Genomic DNA, 23,446 nt, shown 5'->3' on the forward strand with positions numbered 1-23,446 from the left:
GTGCAAATGTTGGCCAGAGATCACGGGAGGGAGGGCGTGCAGCAGGGCCCTCGGGAAGTGCTCCACAGGAATCAGACCTGCTTACCTTAGAAGTGGGGTATTCCTTGACGGCCAGCCTCATGAGCTTCTGCACGTCATCCTGCATTTCCACCAAGGCTTTGTGACTTCCTGACAATTTCTGTTGAACACAAACGTCACGTCTCAGTCCTCAGGGCCGTGGCACGGTGCCCCGCGTGGCTACGAGATTTTTAACTGCAGCTGCTCCGAGTCTTTGCATGTGTACAGGTGATCGGCCCGCAGAGAAAAGTCAGGGTAGCGTGGGAGTTAAAGCGGGCTGCAATAAGGCGCTCGAGAGAGACGCGGAGAGGCTCGCAAGGTGACCTTGAGCCGGCGAGCCAGCCTGCCTCACAGGACTGCCGCAACCATAAAAGGTGAGCTTCGCACGCCTGAGATAAAAACGGCGTCGACACACGAGTGTGTCCGTGTCTCGGGTTTTAGAACAATCGTTATGTTCAGAAGCTGTGCAAGGGAGAGGATGCCGCTTTATGCGGCTCTCCCTGGGGCTCTGGTTGCAACGCTCCAGGCTACGAAGGGTTGACTACAGAGCCTAAGAGGAGAGACGACGCGGCTGCACTCCAGGCACACCCTTTTCAGGTACCGAAAAGAGCTGCACGCCGGTCTGCCTTTTCTTTCTTTCTTTCTCTTTTTGCTTGCAGGGTCAGCCCTGGTCGCTCTAGGAGGAGGCCCGTCTCTGCAGGGTGCTGCGGAGCGGCTGCGACCGGGGTGGGGAAGGGCTTCAACGGGGGCCGTGGCGGGCGGAAGGGGCCCGTGGAGCTCGGGGCTCGCCACTTTTCCTCTACAGCCCCTCTCCCGGGTTGTGGCACCCGCTCGGCCCTGCAGATGGGACTCTCTCTCGTTTCGGAGCCCGGCTGAAATCAAAGCGCCAAGAAGAGGGGCCTTGTGGAGAAAAGAGCCTTCTTTATACTGTCCGGTGGTGACTTGTACCCAAGGAGACCCCTCTGCTGCCACTGCGGCTCATGGCCACACTCACCTCAAGGAATAATCCCCCCACAGCATACGGAGGGATTATAGCTGTATCTTATCATTGCTGATATTACAATTTATGCATTATATTAATTATGTTTGGCATCATGTACTGCTAATATTATTATAATATTGTGTATTGTATTATATTATGGTACTAAGTTTGCTTTTGCATTGCTTACGGTTAAATATCATTTTGCTTAGTTGTATTGCTTATACAATAATAATATACAAATATTATTGTATTTGTATGATGTGTTTTCTTGTTCTACTGTAAGCCGCCCTATGGGGCAGCATACAAAAGTATTTTTATTTATCTTATTTATTTAAGGTTTTTGCATGCCGTCCCAGTTACTAAAAATGTCTCTGCGTGGCTTAGAGAGAGCAAACCAAAAACAACCAGAGCCCGTAACGACGACAAAACGCATCTTAAAAAAAAAAAAAAAATGAAATGGGAATAACAGCACCACCACCACCTTGGAAAGCCCTGCCTGATGTTTGCTTAGGGACAGGTGAAACCACAGTCACACCTGGTACAGAGGAATGGCTGTTTTCCTCTGCCCGTTGTTTTTCGATCTGGCAGGGGTCCCCTTGCTTCTGGAGCATGGAAAATCCTCCAGCGTTCAGGGGCATCTTACCGTGAGAGCTTCCAATCCTGCCCAAGCAGAGAAGGGCATGGGCCGAAGGCACTCACCTGCTGGAAGGGATTTGGGTAGCCGGCACTGCAGACTAGGTAATAGTTCAGAGTATCTGTCGCAAAGGAAGACGGGAGAAGAGGCAGCAATCACCATCTCATGTCTGGTTCTGGTTGCACCTGGTTTTTTCTCTAATACCTGCGATTCCCCCGCCCTCCATCCACCAAACAGGAATGCTCTAAAACGTTCAAACAGGGAAAAATCGCCAGAAGGAAGTGTGGGTGTGTAACAGCAAAGCCCACCAGGTTTCCAAAAATGAATGTGCAACTCTGCTCAACAAAATCTTAACCAATGTTTGTGTGAATCAGAACTTGGGAGTGTCGATCACTTTGCACACGTCGAAGGACCGAAACTAACCCGGCGCGCATCCACCCACAGGACAGCGCACGGTCAGTGCGCGCTCGCGGGATGGGATGCCCGCTGACGTCGGCTGTGTCCACGAGGGCAAAGCTGGCCAGATTGTCTGCGTGTTTCCCTGCATTCGCCATTAATATTGGATGCGCCATTTCCGGAGCCGGCATGTGCTGCCGGGATAAAGCCAGGCTGCTCCGGCGTGCTTGCAAAGCAGCCCAACAGCTGTTATTCATAATTTATCGGGCAGCTTTGAGCTGCTGCTCCATCCTTTCCCACGGAGTCCCTCTCGCTGGGCAATCGCTTTTGTCTGCAGCTGAATGGCTCGCCCTGGGTGAGCGAGAATGACCAAAAGGGTCGTGCCAGGACGAACTATGCATGGCCAACTCTCCCTGCGATTAAGTACCTGAGCTGGCGCAAAAGCTGGTGCATTCAGGTCTCTACAGACAAGCAGCCCTTTTCTTAGATTTAGAGCAATTCAACATCCACAAACTGTACATATATCCTAGAAGCTCCGTTGAAACCAACCAGCTGTTGGTTTGCACCCTGTTTCTCAAACCATTCGGTCCCCTCTTGTGGAAAGGGTCAATGCAAAGTGAAACTGGTTTCTTTTTACCCAGGAAGGCAGAGTGGCCCCTTTTTTCTAATATCTGTTGGAATCGAGTCTGACATTAGTGTGATCTTGTTCCTGGCTGCCCAATGGAGAAAGATCGAAACGTGGCCTATGGGAATCTTATTCCAGCAGACCCTCCTTTGTCCACATGTAAATAGTCTTTAACTCACTGCCATCAGTAACGAACCTTGGCTATACCGAAGAAATTAAAAAGTCGAAAAACAAGTGAGCTGAGCACACATTAGTGTGGTGTTTTCAGGGGGCTTAAGTACACACCGCTGTTCTGTTGGATTGTGCCCCTTAGGAATACGGGTTCATCGGTGAAAGAGAGAAGATACTCGTAACTCATGTCCTTCCGGATAACCTACTGCGGTTGGCTTGCGGCTATGGAAATGCCGCTTCGGGGGAAAACAAAACGGATGAGACTAGCTTTAGGGCATGAATATTCCTTCGGAATAGAACAAATTGGATTGATGGCGTTACACATCCATGTAATGATTCAACGCAGATCAAGCGCTTATCAGACATCCACGGGGCTAGGTGATTCTGATGAAGTAATAAATACATCAATAACAAAAAGGCACACAGCCCTGGAGGAGGAGGAGGAGGAGGAGGAGGAGGAGGAGGAGGAGGAGGAGGAGAAATCCCTAAGGTGATCTATAGATTGGAGAAGCAGATGCTCTTTCTTGCTGAAATGTCCATACGATCCACACGGTTGCCACAGGCAGTCTCCTCGGCACGCCCCGAGCATTTCCGTATTCTCTCCACAGCATCTGAGCACAACATCAGAAGCACAGGAATTGCTTCAAAGCCGGTGAGAGACCAGGCCATGCAAGCCAAAGAGCCTGCACAGAGATTTCACCGGATGCTGCCAGAAATGTGGGCAATGCCGGCACTGAGCATATTCCGGATGCACATTCTCCTCTCTTTGAAAGTACTGCCTCTCAAAGTCCCACAAGCCAGCATGTTTACTGTTTACTCACTGTTTACTCAGGCCCCGACAGAGGGTGACCGTTTTGGCAAGAAGAATGACAAAATTAAGTCACTACTTATTATCGCTGAGCATTTGGAAGGGGCAAATCAAGCTCCATCAGCCAAAGGAGCCGCTCTCTGAACAGCTCTAGGAGAAGAGCCAGGGAAATCAATAATTCAGATGCGGCTCCCAAATGCACGCGGGAGATTCTGCCGTGCGTCCCGCTCATTGGCGTGCGCTGAATAGTGGGGAGGGTGGAAGCGGGGAGGGAGGGAGCCCCGCTGCCGGGCCTCCACGGCACCTGGGGGCTCCTTCCAAGCGGGAGCCCTCTTCTCCACCTGGCATCAGCCCCTCTCACAGTATCGCTCTCCTTTTGGACAAGCGCAAGGCCCTGAGCGAGCTGCGTGCTCGTGCGGGACGTGGGAATCAGACTCAGGAGCGAGTTGAGCGTTCCTGCCCGGCTGCAGCGCTGCTCGGGCGAACAGAGACGAGGCACTGCTCCACCCAGACGGGGCGTCACTCCAGCGGGTTATCCGGACACAGACGCCTGGCTGTGCCTTCTCATTCAACGACAGGCAATGAAACACTATTGGTGAAAATCGCTGGGACAAGCAAACGGTCTCCTGCGTGGAAAGCGAGCCCGTCGGCCGCTCTGGGATTTCTTCCACCCCTCCAGCCTCGTCACTGTGAATGAATAGGAGCTGAGCTGGGCAGGAAGGGCTGCAGCCTGCCCTCGTATCTAATCATTTAATTTCCTCTCCTTCGCTCCATCCCTCTCCCCCAACAGACCCAGAGACTCGCTTTATCAGATTGTATCTTTCCTGTTTATGCTGCAAGACTTGAAAAACACTAGCACAGTTTGGGCATTTTTACGAGTGCTTTGATTTTCACTGTTCCTTTTTGTTGTTTTCGAAAGGGGCAGGGGCAATGCCATTTATCTTGCCATTACTGAAAGAGCGCCCCGTAAGTCATCCGTAGAACTGAGGAACGCTGTCAGGCAGAGACGCACACATGCCAACCAGGCCGGGATGCTCGTGATGGCAACTTAGAACTTGGTTGAAGAAGAGCGCAATCAGGTTTACGCTGGTCTTCCTGAAGTCCCAACAATTTAAGCACAGGCAGCAGGCAGCTTCCCAGGACCAGGGGGCTTCTCCATTGGCCACTGGGCTTTTCCACTGGCCCTTGGGCTTCTCCATGGTGCTTCACTGCCATCGCCCAAAAGACCTGGTTGTGCTTCTGCGATTTCCGTGCTGTCTCCGTGCACTTTCAGCCACCTCGGCTCAAGCATGTACCTCCATCCTCTTGCTGCCAAGTGAACTCTGGCGCCATTTTGTCCTGAGGGAACCTTCCTGCAGAAGTGGCAGCATTTCACTTGCTGCTGTCAGATGGGGAGACGGCCCCGTCTTTTAAGCAACAGACGAACGGAACATCCCCTTGTCTCTTTCCAGTGAATATACTGGATGTCGTTGCCGTTGTTATTAAAGAGGCCAGGAAGGGGAAGACTGCTTCATCCATTAGGAAGACACAAATTTTCCGTGGTGGAGATCCTGGGGTGCTTGTCACTAAGAAATGTTCCATTGCACGTTCCTTTACAGGTTAGTTATCAGCACAGAGAGCATAAAATAGTACAAAACTGAACACATGGGTGACAAAACCGCCTCTGCAATAAATAATTTAAAAAAAGCAAAACAGTTCTGGGCTCTCTTAAGTAGGAACCCTTCCCAAACTGTACGACCATCACCTGCTCACTCCAGGAGCCGTTCAGCATCCCCCCCCCTCGCTTCTCACTTCCACTCTTCCTGATAGGCAGGTTTGTCAAATGGATGGTTACCTACCAAGACGGAAACTGGAGGTATCGTTCATTTGCTTCCTCCCTCCGTCTAGATAAGATGGGACAAAGCCCAAGAGAGCACATTACTCAGGTAAGATGCTCAATTATCCCTCTGTCACACCTGTCAGGAACCTCTGCTACTGAGCCTAATAAATTAGCACAGAGAGCCTTGGGTTCCCAGCGCTAAACACAGCTTGAATGCCAGGTTATTTGAAGACCTCGAGGCAGGAAAGCCGAGATTTCTGGCGTGTGCTGAGAAACTTCTGTGCAGCGTATTGGGCAAAGATTTTGCTTCCTGCTACTTCAGTCCTAATTGTCTTTGAGCTGCTAACACAGACATACAGAGACATCAGCTGATGCATTAAGCATTTAATGCATGAAAGATTAAAACGTGCCCCGATTTTAAGATCGGTGTTCTCTCCTGGGGAAAAAACCCATTTAGCAGGAAGTATACACATCTCATTGATTATCACAATATGCGACAGATGCTTTTCCAAAGAGGAAAAACGAGTTGCTTTGTATTGGCAATGCCATTAAAACGGGAAGTTTCGTGCACTGATAGCATTGAAGCTGTTACAGCACTGCAGATGCTGTAGGGTCACCAGGATCGGGGCTGCTGCTGGTCAAAATCCCACTAGGGAAAATTGCGATGAATTGTGCATTTAACTTCATGAGGGCAACAACCTGCCAGTTGCCAAGGGACCACTTAGCACCTGCTGGCTGCGTTGTTTTTTTTTAACAAACAAAAAAAAGCTCAACAAGAGTGAATTTAGCACTCAAGTTATGGATCCAGCCCATGAATAACCCCAACCCACCGCTTAACCCAAGGTTTGTTGGCAGAGGACTGAACACACTGGTTGCTTTTCTCAATCCCTGGGTTGTTTCTCTTATCCTTTGTCTTTTCCCTTCCTGTATCCTAAATGCATCCGCAGTCCTGCAATACTGGCTATTTTTAACACTTTCTGTCACTTCTGTACCCAGGCCAAACAATGCATGAACAACCCATGGTTTAAACAACCCAGCGTTGACAATCCTAAAACAAACCATGGGTTCTCTTTCTGGGCTGTTCATGGTTAACTAACCATGGTTTGGTAGTATGGCTAGAAGGGCACTTCATTCCAGAACCCATGGGTTAAACAAACCAGGCCTATATTTGCGTTAAACGGTAAGAGATCTCCGTTGTTGTTACAAGCCGCCAAGTCACCCCTAACCTTTCTTGACCCTCTGAATGAGAGCGCTCCAGATCTGTCCACCCTGCTCAACTCCGGGCTGTGGCTGGACCTGCAGTGTGACCTTGTGCACTTAACACACACCTAAGCAGATCCCTGGAATTCAAAAACGACCACCAAGTATGCCACACCGTGGTGAAGTACGAAAACCTTGGATCGATCGATCGATCCATCTATCATCTATTGCATTTGCATGCCGTCCCATCGCATAGCCTCGGGATGGCTTACATAAAGAAAATAAAACATAATACAGATAAAATCCAGATCCACCCTGGCTGCATATTAAAACCTGTAAACTGATATCACAAGTTATTAAAATATCGTTGAAATAAAACGACCCAGCTAAGATGGGATGCTGCTGTTTAATGATTTACCACTGTTCCATTTCCACCTACATTTTCCAAATTGTTACAGACCCATAGTCTCTAAAAAATTAAATAGCAGATGATTTTTTAAATAGTCAAGAGCCTAAAATAGTCCCGGCAAACAGAACAAGAGACGGCTCTCTAGGGGCTACATTTTTAAGGATGCCGGAAACCCCTTTTCTCTGCCATTGTTCCAGTCTATTTAACTGTCAAATGTGGTACGACGGGAGGCCGCATGCACTTAGACAGGCGCTCCGGCTCTTCTGTTTGTTTGCTTTTAAGGGAGATTTCTCAGATTCCAGAACTACAAAAGCCAAGACGAAATCTACAAAAACATGAATTGCAGTTTTGCTACATGAACGAGCTTCCTAGTGCTTATATGACTATCGTGCCAAATCCACTTTGATCTCTTCCTGCGAGATCCCTGACGTAGCACGAGCTGTTCAGCTTTGAATTATATTTGCTCCGACGGTGCTTCTGTCCTCACACACAGGGTCTATGTTCTGGGCAAATGCAGGCTCATAATGGAAAGGGTCAAGAACACACAACTCTTCAGGTAGTGCGGTTGTAAAGGGCACGGCCATTTATACAAAAATCAACCCACACAGAAACAAACTCTGGTATAAAGGGAAATGCTAGTCCTCTTTTCCATTAGTCCTCCAAATGCTAGTCCTCTTTCCCCACAGGGAGTGGGGCTAAAACAGACTGTTGTACTGACAGATTTTTATGGCACAGTTTTGAAAGGCAAACTCTCTTCTGCTGTGCTCCGGAGGAAGTAAGAATTAAAAGTCTGCAGAATTCGTAGTACCTACTGGTACTACTTCATTTTTGCTGTTTTAAAAAAGCAAGTCTCTAGTCCTCAAGGCTGCTGAGAATGTCTCCGTCAATGTTTGCAGAAGGCTTAGCAGACTATAAAAGGATCAAATGCATCACAGAAGCAGAATTATATAAGGTAGTCAAAAATATTCATGATTTTTATTAAATAACGTGGGTTCTTTAAGAATGTCACTTAGCAATTCGCCCTCTTGGCAGCAAGCGACTTCTGTCTGGCTGGGTTTTTGCCTTTGAAGAAAAACTTCCTTTCACCTAGCCTTCATATCCTTCCACCTCAGGCAGGATAGCTAAGGCCTGGCTAAGGCTGATGGGAGCTAGAGTCCAATACCACATGGGGGAGGGCTACGCCCTTCCCACCCCAGAACAGATCCTTACATGAATCCTTTGTTTCATGGGAAACTCTTTCCCTACCCCCAGGTTTCTTCTCTAATCGTAAGTCCATTCTCCAGTCCTTTACTTCTCGCCTCCCAGAAGCAGGTGCTCCAGGAACCTCCCCTCCACCTTTGCCCAACATCAGCATGCAGAAAATGAAGCTTTAGCGCTCCTCACCCGTCGTGAGCACCGCGTAGTCGTCCACCACTTTGGAGACAAAGGCATCGGGGTTGACACAAAAGTCACTGGAGCCCTGGAGAAGAGCAGACGCCACGCAGGGGTCAGGGAGCAATGGCTGCCCACAACACAACACAACACAACACAACGCTCCCCACCTGAGAGCCCCCTTGGATACCACCTTCCCCCAGTCTGAGCTTCAATCCCATCCGAGGAGGCTTGCGGGAAGAGAGCACCGGCTGACGTCTCCAAGAACCGGTGGCTCTCCCAAAGAATCGCTGCAAGCGCAGCGAGTCAGGTCTGCATTCGGCCCTTGGGGCAGAGCGAGGTTTGCACAACCCACCTGCATGTCTGAATGCTCACCCAGCCACTCCAGGACTCTGCAGCCAGCCCAGCACGTGTGCATACGACCATGGGCATATCTGGGCAATGCTGCCCCCGTTCTGAGGTTCTACATGCAGGTTAACTAGCTCTCATGTGGCAAGATAGGGCTCCTCTCCTCCTTTCTATTCTATTCTATTCTATTCTATTCTATTCTATTCTATTCTATTCTACATTTTATTTAAAGGAATTCTATACTGTCCATTAGTAAAAAAGTCTCTGGACAGCTTACAGGGAACAAAATCAAAAAAGGAACAAAACCTTGACAGCAACAATGCACAGCACACTGCATCTAAAAATAGTGATTAAAAACAAGGATAAAACCAATTAATTGTTAAAACACCAGGAAAATAAAAAGGTCTGCCTGATGCCGAAAAGAATAGAGCGACAGCGCCAAGCAAACATCCCTGGGGAGCGTATTCCACAGCTGGGCGCCACCACTGAAAAGGCCCCTCCCTGGGCAGCTACCCTCCTGATCTCCTTCACGGAGGGCTCCCGGAGAAGGGCCTCTGCCTCCGACCTCAAGGGGCGGGCGGCACATCGGGAAGAAGGTGCTCCTTCGGGTGTTCAGGACCCATTTAGGACCTTACAGGTCATCAGCAGCACCTTAAACTGGGCCTGGACTTCAACTGACAGCTAGTGCAAGCGATACAGGACCGGCGTGATAGGGAATCCCTGCTGGTCCCCGTTAGTAACCTGGCAGCTCTATTCTGGACCAACTGAAGTATCCGGGCCGTCTTCAAGAAGGGTGGCCCCACGCAGAGCACATGGCAATAGTCCAACCGGGAGGTTACCAGAGCGTGGGTCACCCTTGCCAGGCACTGCTCATCCAGGTAGGGATGCAGCTGTGGTATCAGCCGAAGCTGGAGGAGAGCACTCCTCGCCACCGCCAGCAGCTGATGCTCCAGGGACAGGTCAGGGTCAAGGAGCGCTCCCAACCCTGAACTGCAGGAAATGATGTTTCCCATAAGAAGAAAAACCTAGCGCAAGTTCCATGGTCTCTTTCCCCGAACCTCCATCCCAGATGTCTGCTGCACTGGACAACAGGTCAACCCGTGCCGGGGCAGGCAATCAGGCAAATGGCATCTGGCAGGCACGGGCGATTGAAACAAGCCGTCCAGCTTCTCTATCCGGCATCAGAAAATGCTGCTGGAGCGGTCGGATCACTCCCCCTGTCGAACTGTGCTGCGAAGAGGGCAGATTTCGTCCGGGAGCGACTTACCACAGCGATGGCCAGCTCCAGACCCAGGGAACCCCAGCTCACAATGAGGGCAAACACCCCTAGGAGACATACGCTGTGGGAAGAGGAGGAGGAGGAGACGCCGTTAGCAGACATCTGGGCTCCAGCGCTAATACCTTAATCCCCAGTGAAAGTTATAATTCAGAGTTCAAAACAGTACGGGGAAGAGAAAGCTACCCATCAACTCATTTTTCTGTAACTGGCAATTTCCAAATGCGGCTGCTTAAGGAAGCCGCCTGGCATCGTTATACAGAATCCAAACGAGCACTATATAAGGCATTCTTTGCAAGAAACCAGACCCCAGGGCACCGATTAATGAAGTGGTTATTTGGCAGAGAAACGGAATGCAGCCAAAACCCTGCAGTTCCGTTTCCTTCAGACTCGGCACATTGCAATGCAGTGAACCTCGCTTCCTCCTTCCGTCCGCAAGGAATCCACCAGACCGAATGCCGGACAGACGTGACGTTGAAGAACGACGTGGGAGCCTTCCATCCTTTGAACCACGGATGGCCAAGTTCTGGAACGGTGCTCTGCACCCCTGACTTCCATGCATACCAGTGAGCAGCCATCGGCTTGGCCATCAGGTTAGGGGGCCCCACCATGGAGGCAACACTGGTTCGAGGAAGGCTTTGGGGGTGGGGGGGGGGCTTGTCATTTCCCTCTTCCATGGAAGTGGAGCGGCTGGCAAAAGGTTTACTGTGTGGTTGACTGCGATTCTGTGGGGCCGGGAACATGCGATGCTTCTCGATCCGTGAACGCGGTGGTGCAGAGCCTGTGCCACAGCACCCCTCTCTGTTGGCGTGCGAGCCAAGGTGCCCCAGCATCCAAGCACTGGATAACAGTGTACATGGGGGCCATGCGCATGCTCAGAAAGGAGTAGCGGCGCCAGTCGATGACATCGCAAGCCGCAACTCAGTACCCGGGACTCGTCCGAGCTGTCGCGTGGCCGGTCAGTGCGCTGCCAAGGACATGCTTGGACTAGATGTGAGGTGCTTTATCTAAACTGAAACCTCAGTTTTCAGGTTTTATTGCAGTGTTGACCCTTTGCGATAAATCAGTGGGTTTTGGGTTGCAGTTTGGGCACTCGGTCTCTCAAAGGTTCGCCACCACTTGTGCGATGCAACCTGGCCATGCGTCCTCCTTGAACTCAGGAGCCACACCAAGCGTAAGCATGGCTAGGTACGGGCCAAGGGCCCACACCCGACGAGAAGCCCCCTGGGAAGAGCCCCCTGGACTGGCTTGCTCTTCCATTTGCTCAGCTGCTTCTCGCTCTGGCCCAGGCAATGGCAGTGAAGAGCGGCAAGAGGCGCCCTGGCTCCCTTCCTGCCCAGCGAGTGGTACCAGGTCGAGGAAGAGGAGAAGGAGCGAGAGCAGCCCCACGGGTGCGGTGACCCCACTGAGGTACTGCAAGCGCCTTTCAAGAGGACCAGAAGCATGAACGGCAGATCTACACGAGCCCTGGGGGCAAGAGAGTCGAGTTGCTCAAGCATCGGCCTGCAACTTCATGGAAGAACTTTGAATGTGGATATCACAGGAGGAAAAGCAGTCCCAGGTGGGTGGCGGAAGGAGAGAACCTCTTCCTAGCTTCCCATCAGCCATGGACGCTCCCAAATACGTTGCCTGGATCTCAGCCCTAACCACGATGGCTATTTTGGACTCCTAAGCACCAACAACCAATCATTAGGCTTCCAAGCTTCCGGAATGGTTGGCCCACTGCTTGCGCATCACACCACCACATGAGGCTGTCTTTAGGGATCGCTTTCCGATACCAGGCACACAGATGGAAACAAGTTAACCCCTTTGCTAAAATTTAAGGTGCTTTCCATTCAAAAAGAAAGCAGGGTTGGTTGCCACGGAGAATTACCCCCAAGCATCTCCAGAATCAAAAACAAGAGCCCAAAAGAGAAAGAAAGAATGCAGCAGTGACAAAGACATAATTCAGGGAGGTCTCCTCAGCATGTCACAGCTTAAATAAGCTGCCAGAATCATAAAAGAAATGTCAACATATGTTTGTTTATTGTTAAATTTATATCCCGCCTCTTTTCCTCTGTAAGGATCACAAAGCACCTTAGACAGTCCATTTCCTTCGCTCCCTTTTATCCTATTAGGTAGGTTAGGATGAGAGTCACCAACTGGCCCGAAGTCATCCAGTCTGCCTCATGGACTGACTGAGGACTAGAATCCAGCTCTCCAAAGTCCTGGTACAGCACACTAACCACTAAACCACATTGTCTCTCCAATATGTACAGAAACTGGTCAGGCTAAACATGAAATGGCTCACCAGGTAAGGATGGCAAAATTTTCTAAGACCACATGACTATGGATAGGTTCATTTCCAGCTATAGACCACTGATTCAAGGGTGTCGCAGGGGGAAAATTGCTTTCATGAACCTGGGCCATTTGGATCTGCAGATCATCTTGAAACATTTTAGTGTCGTATTCTAGGAAGTTTCATTACTACTTTGTTAACCACCAAGTTCTTAAAGTGTTCACTCAGCAGCATGACATGAGAATGATAAACTTATTGGATAACCAAATGGGAACCTATTTTTTCCAGTTCAAAATGCTTCCCTGCTACATACACAAGTTATAACACTGAACTGTCATTTATTATCCAATGAACAGCCTAATCCTAAGAATAGTTACTTGGAAGCAAGTCCCATCGAGTTCAATAGAACTTCCTCCCAGGTCACAGAGGGAGAGGGCAGCATCTTTACTTTGCCTTCAGATCTGCTGAAATTTGGTACCCCAGACAAACCAACAGCATGAGAACTTTGCACATCCTTCCAAGTCAAGCCATAACTACTTAAGATTTCTTGAGTCAAAACAAAAGCCGACACACGTAAATGCATGGAAGATGCCAGCCTGTCAAAACAAGGAGTTTGACAAAGATAACTTTGCATCCCGTGAATCTATTTTGTGCAAGATGCTTTTCCTAGCAGCCAGGAAGCTATCGGTCTTCGCATTAGTAATCAAGTGTACAGATCAAAAAGTAAGAATTTCTTTGCTCTTCTGCATGCGACAAAGCAATGCAATGCCTTCATTTAGCAATTTTATCATTTTGTTCCCAAAAACATGTTCTTCTGAGGAAGCAATTCCCTTTCAGAAATGTCTGGATTGAAATCACCTCGAACATTTACTCAAAATAGTTCATGCAACACACACACGGCACAGAAATGAGGACTGAAAGTCATTTATCTTAATATACTACAATGTTTTTTCCATGTCAACTTACCCTATAAGAATGGCCTTTGAGTTTCTAATTAGTCCAAATAGCACCAGTAAACAGATAATGACGTGGAATAAGAGTAGACCCAAATATCCAAGCCATCTATAGGAAAACCAGAAAGATACGGTCAAGACAGCCAATTCCGATGCACGAAGGAGTCAAAGAAACCTTGGACAAGACTTCTATTCCTTTACCCAGGATAAAGATCCACAGGACATTGGGTAAAAAACAAGATTCCATTGGTGTAAAACCCCAGCTGAGTTCTTTTGCTGGGAGTTGCAAGCCATCTCAACCTTACTAAGCTACTGTTCAGATTTAAATGATTACCATAAACTCTTCTATGTGAAGGGGAGTGGAAAACCCAGGAGCTTCCTCAAATGCATAAAACCTCGCGCAAGAATACCTACGGCTTACCTGTACCAGTCATACAGGTCAATATGAATCGCCAGCTCTTCCAGGGAGACCTCGTCATTTTTCCAGAAAGGAATCTCTGTTGTCTGCTGCACGAGTTCGTCCAGGAGTCCCTGGAGCTTTTGAACAATACGCAGGTAATCTGTATGCTTGGCGAAGATGGCCTCGAGGTCCCCCAGGTTGGGCTCTGCGGTTTTGTTCAGAGCAACGGCAGTGTCGAACACCTGTGGATCAAGACCGATGCTCAGCGAGACGCCTCCTCATGAGCGCAAAGCAAAGCAGAGGGCCAGCGAGCTGGTGCCGAGGAGGCCGCTACTCGACATTTCTTGTTTCAAAACTCGCAACGCAGCTTGGTGCAAAGCTAGAGGTGTGCCCGGAGGACACTGTCTTGCAAGCACTTGGCGATGCGTGTGGTCATGGAAACACACTCAGGTCTCGCGCGCTTGCTGGCGAGAAAAGGACTAGCTGGGGAAGAAGAGATCTCCGTTCCTAGAGTGTTGCTTTTCATACTCTCCTCTGCAGAAGCAGCAGCAGCAGCAGCTACAAGCACGATTGACAGAAATGAAAATGAAGGGCTTCCATCTGCCTTTGGAGACTTTGTTGCTTAGAAGTGTCTTGCTTGCTTGCTTTCTTCAAAACTTTTGTGTACTGTCCACTACCAAGCGGACACAGGGTGGTCTTACAATGAAACAAACTGGAGCACAGTAACCATTCTACACAATAAAAGCCCACTTAAAATCTCAATCTAATCCTGAAAATACTGGGAAAATAAAAAGGGTTTGGCCAGGCACCAAAAAGAATAAAGTGCCAGTGCCAGGCGAGCCTCTCAGGGCAGCGTATTCCAAAACCGGGGCCCCTTCTCCGGGTAGCCACCCTCCTGGAGGACTTCTGGAGAAGCCCTCACAGAGGGTTCCTGGAGAAGGACCTCCACCCCAGATCTGAAGCTGAAGTGGCTCTGCTGAAAAGGAGAGGACCCCGATTTTTGGTGGTGACGCTTCAGCAAAGCTCTTCGTTCAGGGCCAGAGACAGCATGGCTTGAGTTGGTTCTGCCACGGAGCCAGCACACGGGCTGCAGATCGGCTCAGGACGCTCGGCCACAATTCCGAAGCCAGCCAAGCCGCGTAGCAGATGTGCACCCAAACGGGCCTGGCCATTCTTTGTTTCGTAGATACAGGCTGGATTCAGGAAGCCAAACCGCCTCTGCTCTATTAGGCACCATAATTCACTGCAAAATGGAGCACGGATGAAATTTGGTGGGTTTCCCATGATCGGCTCACGCTTTCAACTGGGAAGCGTTCGAAAGGCAGAGAATGAGACAGCGCCGACTGGGTCAAGCATTCCACTTACAGTGAAGATGTCACATACACCTTTACAGTGAAACCTGCAGAAATCTGGCCCCTTCCCCCTATAAATTCCAATTTCACAATTTCAGGTCGAGAGATCGGAAAAGGCTCTGACTTGAACTTCAGGGTTGCTGTTTGCAGGTCACGGCAGAAAATACCAGGCTGACGGGATCGCTGGTGCACACACACAAATCCCAAACCCACAGTCGGACGACACTGTTATTTGGCTGTACCACAACCCCCCCAAAACTGTGCCAGCTCTTCATCAGTCTTGCAAAAGACAGGTCTGAGTCAGAGCTGGCCCTTATGCTCCAGAAATGGGAGCAGCCATCCTTCCTCTGCTCCCAAATGCAAGGCGCCTCCCTTCATTTCGATATTGCCTAATAGCCAAAACTCTCTGGGTGCTCCACAGCCATTTCTCAAAAATACACCCCCTCCAATAAGATACTAGAAGCACAGGATAAAATCCTACTCTTGTGTATTAATAGCAGCACCACCTGTCAATGACACATTCGTCTCCATCTTGGGACTGAGTATAAGCGGCAGATCTCAAGGTTTGTACTTTTTCACCCTTCCACCCATCCTGGCCTCCTGGTTCTGAAGAGATCAAATGCCTGTGCTCTTTTTGCGGCACGGATCCTAACAGAGACGCACCCCAATGGTGCGCTTTCGATTCCTTCTCCCGTGGACCAGCAGAGCGATGTTGTCCACGTTCCCCACGCAAGGCCGTTCTTAGAGGCATCGTCGTGAATCGACGGTGTGGTTCGGAAGGCCACTGCTTGGGAGCGGGGGAAAAACATTAACATTCAGCCGCCTGAACCAGGCATTATCGCGGAGGAACGTTACTTTATTTAACAGGTTTGACTTGCTCGGATATTTTTAGAACATGGAGAGGAAAAGGGGGGAAGCGCATCTCCCTCAGCTAATGGACTCTGCCAAGGACTTGTTGAGAGGCAGGTAAGAGCGGAGAGGCCGACGCACAGGTGGGCAAGAGCCGGAGCGTGCGGTTCGGCCATCTCACCCTCCCCGCCCTCACTCTTTGGGGAAACTAGAGCTTTGGGGAAACTCACCCGCTCGTGGACTCCAGCAACAGTGCGATTGGCGTGCCGCAGGGAGTACGTCAGCCGGTGGATGCCGTCGCTGGTCTCCCCATTCCCATAGAAGCCAACAGCTATGCCAGCACTGCAAAAGGACAAAACACAACCGTCGCTGCACATTTCAATCCTGCCGGCAGCTGCCGATTAAAAGGCAAGCTTCCCCCGCATCCGCACCTCTCCGCAGGAAGGGAACGCATGCCCTGAGCTGCAAGCAAGGCGTTATAATCCTACCATGCAGCACCAATAAAAGGGCTATTCAGCAGTAGAGGAGCGAAGGGGCAGGTAGGTTGGTTTCCTTTGCTCCCTTTCTGGATTCAGCGCTCGATGCAGCTAGTTTGGTGCTAGACCAAGGGGACGGGTGTTCGTTCACACCACGGCGTGCAAGTCTTCTGTGTTCTGGCAGCAGTTTCTACTTCCATCTGCCGAAGGACCCCGACAGGTTACAGAGAATTTGGGGGCCTGCTGAAGGATGCCCAGAATTCCTGTGTGGATTGAACAGGCAGACCTCGTTCAGCATAAATCGCGCCCGTGCAGATTCGTCTTTTAGGGAAAAGATAGGAATCGTGAGCAAGGTGTCCTTCAGAAAGCGGTGCGTACCCTCCCCTGGTCCCACTGAGGAGCCCCTGTTAAGCCCCCAAGAAGAAGAAAGCACTGTCGCCATGGGACACCCAAAGGATCGCTCTTTTTTGAACAAAGCAAGCGAGCATCATTTCTGAAAGCACTGGCAACCCTGCGCTTGCTCTTCAGGCCGACTGCCGCACAAGCACTGCAGTTGCCAGAAACACCCAAACTGCAAGAACCGGAAGACAGATGCGGTGGAAGATGTGCGCCTTAGATGCTGCCCAGAGTGCATGAATATGCTTCTGTATCCCAAGCCCTGCCTCGTGTGCGAAGCGGCAATGAGTGCGTCTACTTGGAAAAACTGTGGTTTGCCAAAGAAATGCTGACTTCTGCCCATGTTCAGCTCTCCACCTAGCTCTTTTTTCAGGAATGCTAACCCTCTGCAGAGAGACCTCCCGCTGGCATAGGAACGAAGCAATCTAGAGTTAAAAGGCCCACGCATGCCGAGGACCTGCTGAAGAAAGGGACAGCAGACAGCCGTTCTGGTGAAGGCGTGAACTGAGCCACCGAATCCCATCCTGCTCCGTGCAGGAATTCAGTTTCAGGCACTTGAATTGCTCCAGGGAGTCCACCATCTTCCTGGGAAGTTGGTTCCATTGTATGGCTGTTCTGCCCACTGTTAGTTTTCCCTGACGTCCAACCAAAACCTGGACTATTCCCTCCCTCGTTTTCTAACCTATCACGATCTTTTTGATAGGTTAGAAAACATCGGTGCGGGTGTTCAAGGAAAGGCTAGACATGCACACGGTAGGCGTGCCATGAGTGGAACCGGCTGGAGCCGGGGGTCAGACTAGATGGCCCGGGAGACCCCTTCCGACTCGCGCTGTTTCTATGTTTTCGAATTCTGTTTCCGCCTTCAGAAGTACTGGATGTCTTGTCATCTGCAGACAGGATCAGCAAGCCCCCATCGCTTCCTGCCGCGCAGTAGTAAACGTCTTGCAGAAAAAGGGAACCGGGCCAAGCCCTGTGGAGCCCTGCTTAGACGCCTCCTTCAGTCCGAGGAGCAACCCCCAGGAAGCGCTCTTTGGGCACCGCCATCCACCCAACTGTTGCCGTCGTGCCCCCCAGCCTGCACTTAGCCAGCTTCCTAATCATGCAGCACGTGCTCCAGTGCCTCGGGGGAGTCAAGCTACCTTAGTCCACGGCCGACGGATAGGGGCCTGCCCAGCCACGCAGCCATCTCCTCCGTGCGCCCGTCCCCGGCAGCGACGAGAACGGCATTGAGGCCTTCACCCCACGGCGGTGCAACCCCAGAGCACCCTCCACGGAGAAATGCGCTGGGGAGTCTTGCACGGCTCCAGAAGGGGTCGATCCCCCAAGCGTTACCCAAAGGGTGAGGAGAGAAGGGCCACAACCACGCCGCTCAGGTTGCTTTCTGCAGCCCCAGAGTTCCCTCCTGGCCAGAGGTGGGAGGTGAGAGATTCTGAGGTATAAGATGCTGCTCCGCCAGACAGAGAAAAGCCAAACATTGTCCCACAGGGTGGCATAAGACCAAGGGCAAAAAAAAAAAAAAAAAAAATGCAGAGAGCCTATTAAGACTGCCGTCTCTTAAACAGAGCTTTCTCTTGAGAATAAAGGCACGTATCCCATGATGAGATAAGCTTCTATCTTTGTGTCAGGCATAAAGAAGATAATCCCCACTGATTGTAACCGATGCATTAAAAAAAGCCATAACCTACAGTTTTCCTAAGAATTGGACAGAGGTTGGCTGGAGGTGAACGAACGGGCCACGTGGAGAAACGAAAGCTTCTTTGCTGTGGGAAACAGCAAACGACCAACAAAACATTTTTTAAAAGTATTGTTCTTGTGACTTCACTATTATATCCCACCTCTTGCAAGGAACTTGAAGGACAAAGCTTCAGAAAGGGAGTTGTTTCTTTAAAGGAAATGGGATTGGTTATTTCAGACTGAAAATCTGTACAACATTAACACAAGCCAATATGTCGATTACAACATTAATATAAAAATACATGGTAGTGTATCAAGTCTGCTATTTAACAGAGGTTTCTAGTCCCCAGTGAGGACCAGCAATGTGGTTGGCCCAGAATGGGTTGAATGTGGGGTTTTGCTGAACCACGGGCTGTTACTGAGCTGTGCGTTACTGTGCTATAACAGACCACTAACCACTAATACCACCCACTCAAAACCCCTCCTTGGTTTCTTGTTGGGTTCTGAGTTGTTGGCTGCTCGTGGTTTACCAACCATGGTTTGCTCACAACAAGCCACATTTCATCAGCAATCCATGGTTTAATGACAACCTACATTCGACTGGGATGAAGCCAGCTTTTCCACCTGGTTGTCTCAGGTGGGACTGGAGAAACAGGCTGGGAATGTTGAGCCCTCTTTCTTTCCCACTCACTCACTCTCACAGGTCTTTACTACAGACCCTTAAATGGAAACTGGAGTTTTCAGAATTATATCAAGTACTCACAGGTTGAAATAAAAATCTCTGAAAGCCATGGACAGTCTGGACACCATATAACTGTCCATCATGACTTAAAAAAAAACAGTGAAAAGGAGATGGTTTCCAAAAGGAAAAAGAGTGGAGTTAAGGATGCCATATAAGGACCAGTTTTCCTTTTCAACATGAAACTGAAGCAGCAAGACAACAATTTAGTGGATTTAACTGATAAATGCGTCAGCTATAGCTTTTCTTTCTGTCCTGATTCAAGACAAGACACACCACCCATAAAAGCCTTTTTGTTACACGTTAATACTCTGGTGACAGCAAGGCATTTTTAATTAAAAGGGAATTTTACACGCTGAAGCCTTTAAATACACACACGCACACACATCACCTTAAAGTTACTCCTGGGGATGAGTTAATTTTCCCATCTAATTACCACCTTATTCTTCAACACTTGGGGAAGTGCTATTTCTGGAGGAACTGCAAAAGCCATCTTTCAACATCTGCTTGCACATTATGTCTGCTACAGTGTTCAAGGTGTGACATCGTCTGCAAGAGCACAGGTCCAATCGGCAGCATTATCTGATCCCAAAGCACCCAGGACTGCTGGTCCATCCAATCTTCCAGTTTTCCCTACATCCCAATGCTATCTGCAATTTCCCCAGCTGACAACAGATGTATCTCAAGAGGTCTACAGCAAACCCTAACCAGGCTGAATGCCTTTCCAATTTTATTGATCTTTTGACAGAGCGGTCATTCTTGGGCTGAAAGTGAAGGGTGGTCACTGAACACCGGAGAAGAAAAGGTGGGGTACGAATGCCAGGCCATTACGGTTCTGATGTTGGTGTACAAGTTTCCTCAACCTGGTGGCCTTCAGAGGCATTTAGACTGCATCTCCCGGAACTGCCATCCAGCAGGGCCACTGACTGGGAATTCTGGGCGTTGCGGCCCACAAGCAATGGAGAGAAGCATTGAGCCGGTGGGTTTTCCCAGCCCACTGGCCATGGTAGAGGATGGGCCGCCTTACAGCTCCAACGGACCAAGGAGAAGAATGCTTGGCATCGGTCCAGTGAAGCTGCCTCGTGCGCAGGTAACAAGAAAGGTAATTCTCTTTCCTTCGATGTGCACAGGCCCTGAAGGGCTCTGCCAAGGACCTGCTGGCACTGCCAAATCGGTCCAGACTAGCTGCCCAGTCCTCAACGCAGCAGCACCCTCTACACCATACTTCAATCTCTCCAGCAGGTGCCGTTGCTAGAATGCTCCAGATCCAGCGTGGCGTTTCACCTGGGCCAGGAAAAGGTTAAGCCCAGTCTCGCCCAGGACAGAATAATCACAGCAGTCCGATCCGAGAGCTTCATAAAATCGGCCATAACGACCGTCCCCACAAGCCACACGTCGTTAAAAGCAGAACGTGCCAATGACATTCTTTGGCGCAGGCAGAGCAGGGACTCTGGAGGCCGGCCCGACTTGATATTCAGAGCAAGCGAGAACGAAGCCTTTCCAAATGGAAATATTTTGTTCTCTTTTGAGACGCGGACCTTCTGCCTCGGTCTCTCAGAGCTGCTTGCCGTGGGCTCACGCGCCGCCTCTGTTCAGTCTGGTGACAAAGGCAATCTGCAGTCCAGAAGGGCTTCAGAAGAACTCTCGGGTGGGTCGAGGTTGCTTCTTGGGCAGCCAAGGGTGTCTTCCGAAAATACCTGTCTCACAGTGCTGTGCTCTCCGGACAGCATTTCTGCCCATTTGCCACTTCTACAAAGTCGCCCATGAAAGCTGAGCTGTGCGGTGGCAAATGAGCTCGCCGTTGCCCTTCCAGAGGGAAGAACTTGCGTGGCACAAACCCAAAGCAAACTTCCTCGCTGTCCCACAAAAAAGAGTGGAAAAATGAGGGACAGTCTGCTCTGTCAAAATAAAACAAAAAATCCTTGGGTGTGAATAAACTCGCTTTTTAGTCAACTGAGCCCCATTCAGTTGTGTAGATTTCTTTGTTTTCCTTTTGTTGCAAAGCAGCGTTTTTGTTTTCATTTTTCTGATAAGGCCCTCGTGCGTAACTGAGCAGCAAAGACAAAATATTTCCAGGGACTTGAGGGAAATCACGCTGCAAGGAAGCACGCAACAGCCAAGCCCTGAAAGGATACTCTGCATCTTGGGGGGGACGGGACCCCAAGACGGCATGCTAGTTTGGCACTGCAAAAGAGCATGCCTGCTTCTAGGCAGAGGAGCACACGGCCTTGAGCGAGAGATTACCTCCACATGCAGCTCTCGGAGGAAAACTTTATGACCTCTGGCCGTTTCCAGCACGGTCTGCGCATTGAGATCCCGCTAATTCGGGCTGGGTAGTGGCAAGCTTTTGTCAGGCCCAGAATGAGACCTGGGTGTCTTTCCGGAAGACCCCGTCATCACCCTCTTTCCACCACCAGAGGCCTGCAAATTCGCTTCCAAGGGTTGGGTCAGAATTCTTTCCTATTTGACATGCCGAAAGCGCTTTTCCTTCCATCACATCCCACAGTCATAAAGCAAAGTGTAACACCGTATGAGGGGTTGACGGGGTCACACAGGCTAGCCCTGCCCGTGACCTCCAGGTGCTTGCCCCAAATCACACCCTCCTGCCTAGCGCATGTGAAAAAGGGCTGCCCTTACATGGATGATGCACTGCATTTTTCCTACATGCAAAGAAAAGAACCACCCTAATTGCCTCCCCCAACACACACACACACACACACACACACACGTGTGGTGTTCAGCACACAGCCACAGGATGTGCCCCCGCTCCCTCCCCACACATGCATGAAGTTCCATGGCGTGGGCCCTAAGTACCTAAAGGGGGGATGGTGGCAAGAAGCAGAGCCTTCTCGGTGGGAGCACCCCATCTCTGGAACAGGCTCCCCAGAGAGGTGCACCTTGTTACCATTTTGGTGCCAGGCGAAGAAGTATCTCTTTCCCAGCCATTTTCAGTTGATTTTAATGACGATCCTGTTTTTAACAACCCCCAAGTTAATAATTTTATTTTAGTTTATATTGTTTATTTGTGATATGCTTCTTTAAATATTTTATGTAATGATCTTAATTTGCTGGGTTATGATTTTGTCTTATTGTTGCTTTTAGCATTACTGATTTCAGAAGACTGTTCTTTCAATTGTCATAAGCCACCCAGGAGCCCACTCTTGGCAGCATTCAAATGGCGATATTAAAGAAAGAAAGAAGCTGCACTGGGGCACTGCCCTGTTGGAGGAGATTTTAGGGGCATGGGCTGCCAGGAGGCCACACCATATGATGCGTGCAGGCAAGAGGCCAGAGAGGCGGACGTGTCCTGCGTCCGCATAAACCCTGGAGGCCCAGGCCTCTGGCTAGAAGGCCTGCCCACGATTTGCACAGGGCAGCTCCTGCCTTGAAGATCGGCTGATGAGATAAAACAGAAGTGCATTGCTCAACCACGGATGATACTGGCAAGGGGCCACAGACGACAGCATAAAGAAAGTGCCCAGAGACAGCATCCGGAGAAACCAAAACAAGACATTACTCAGAGGCAGACAGAAGCGGCTTCCGAGGTTGCTTCAGATCGAAAGAACACGGTGGCCGCAAAACACATGGCTAAACCTTTAGCTTGTGCCCACAAATTGTCCTGCGGGATTTAATGCGCTGGTTTGCTGGGATGAACATGTTGTTTCAGTGTCGTAGGCTTGCAAAACGCCAGCGCCTCTCTCAACAGGCTTAGCTGAAAATAAAAGGAAGCGCTAGCAGACGGACACCTCCAAGAGAGACTCTCTGGGCAGGTCCTTGTACACCTTCCAGGCCGAAGAACGTGGCCCTGCCCACAACCTCTGGCTTGGAGAAGGTTGTCCCCATAGTGTCCCCTGCCTTTGGCTCTGGAGGGCTCTGAGGTTCCTAAACGACTGCAGATCCTTTCCTGGCTGCAGCTCGCTTAACCCTGGAGAGCCCTGGAGAGCCCTAATGCTGAACCAAGCTGACACACCAACTGCAGAGGCAGCTTATGGCCTGCAGGGAAGGTATGACCCATTTCCTAAGACGATCTTGCCTGCTATTCTCTAGCAATATTTATATTCTGCACATGGACCAAAACCCAGCAAGAAAATGACCTAAAGGAACAGCTGCTGCTATCATTATTACTAACGGCACACACTCCCGATCTACCCGAGATGGATGAGTCCATGTAAGCCAACCCAAGCTCAAGAGCTTAAGCGCAGAGGATGCCAACCGAAGCACCTAGCGAGCAAT

General features: G+C 50.0%; 1 protein-coding gene across 6 annotated transcripts in view; it reads right to left on the reverse strand.

The window, feature by feature from the left end:
* TTYH3 (tweety family member 3) overlaps positions 1 to 23,446 on the reverse strand; it is a 72,518-nt gene that overhangs the window by 16,027 nt on the left and 33,045 nt on the right. For all 6 annotated transcript variants that reach the window (XM_044433178.1, XM_044433175.1, XM_044433173.1 and 3 more), the window contains 7 exons: positions 16,159 to 16,270; positions 13,749 to 13,969; positions 13,341 to 13,436; positions 10,088 to 10,160; positions 8,485 to 8,560; positions 1,739 to 1,794; positions 86 to 178 (listed from right to left, as the gene is read on the reverse strand). In XM_044433178.1, the coding sequence (XP_044289113.1) occupies positions 86 to 178; positions 1,739 to 1,794; positions 8,485 to 8,560; positions 10,088 to 10,160; positions 13,341 to 13,436; positions 13,749 to 13,969; positions 16,159 to 16,270 (727 nt within the window). The remainder of the gene's footprint in view (positions 1 to 85; positions 179 to 1,738; positions 1,795 to 8,484; positions 8,561 to 10,087; positions 10,161 to 13,340; positions 13,437 to 13,748; positions 13,970 to 16,158; positions 16,271 to 23,446) is intronic.

The sequence above is a fragment of the Varanus komodoensis genome, unplaced genomic scaffold (assembly GCF_004798865.1).
Source record: "Varanus komodoensis strain SLA01 unplaced genomic scaffold, ASM479886v1 scaffold26, whole genome shotgun sequence".
Taxonomy (NCBI): Eukaryota; Metazoa; Chordata; class Lepidosauria; order Squamata; family Varanidae; genus Varanus; species Varanus komodoensis.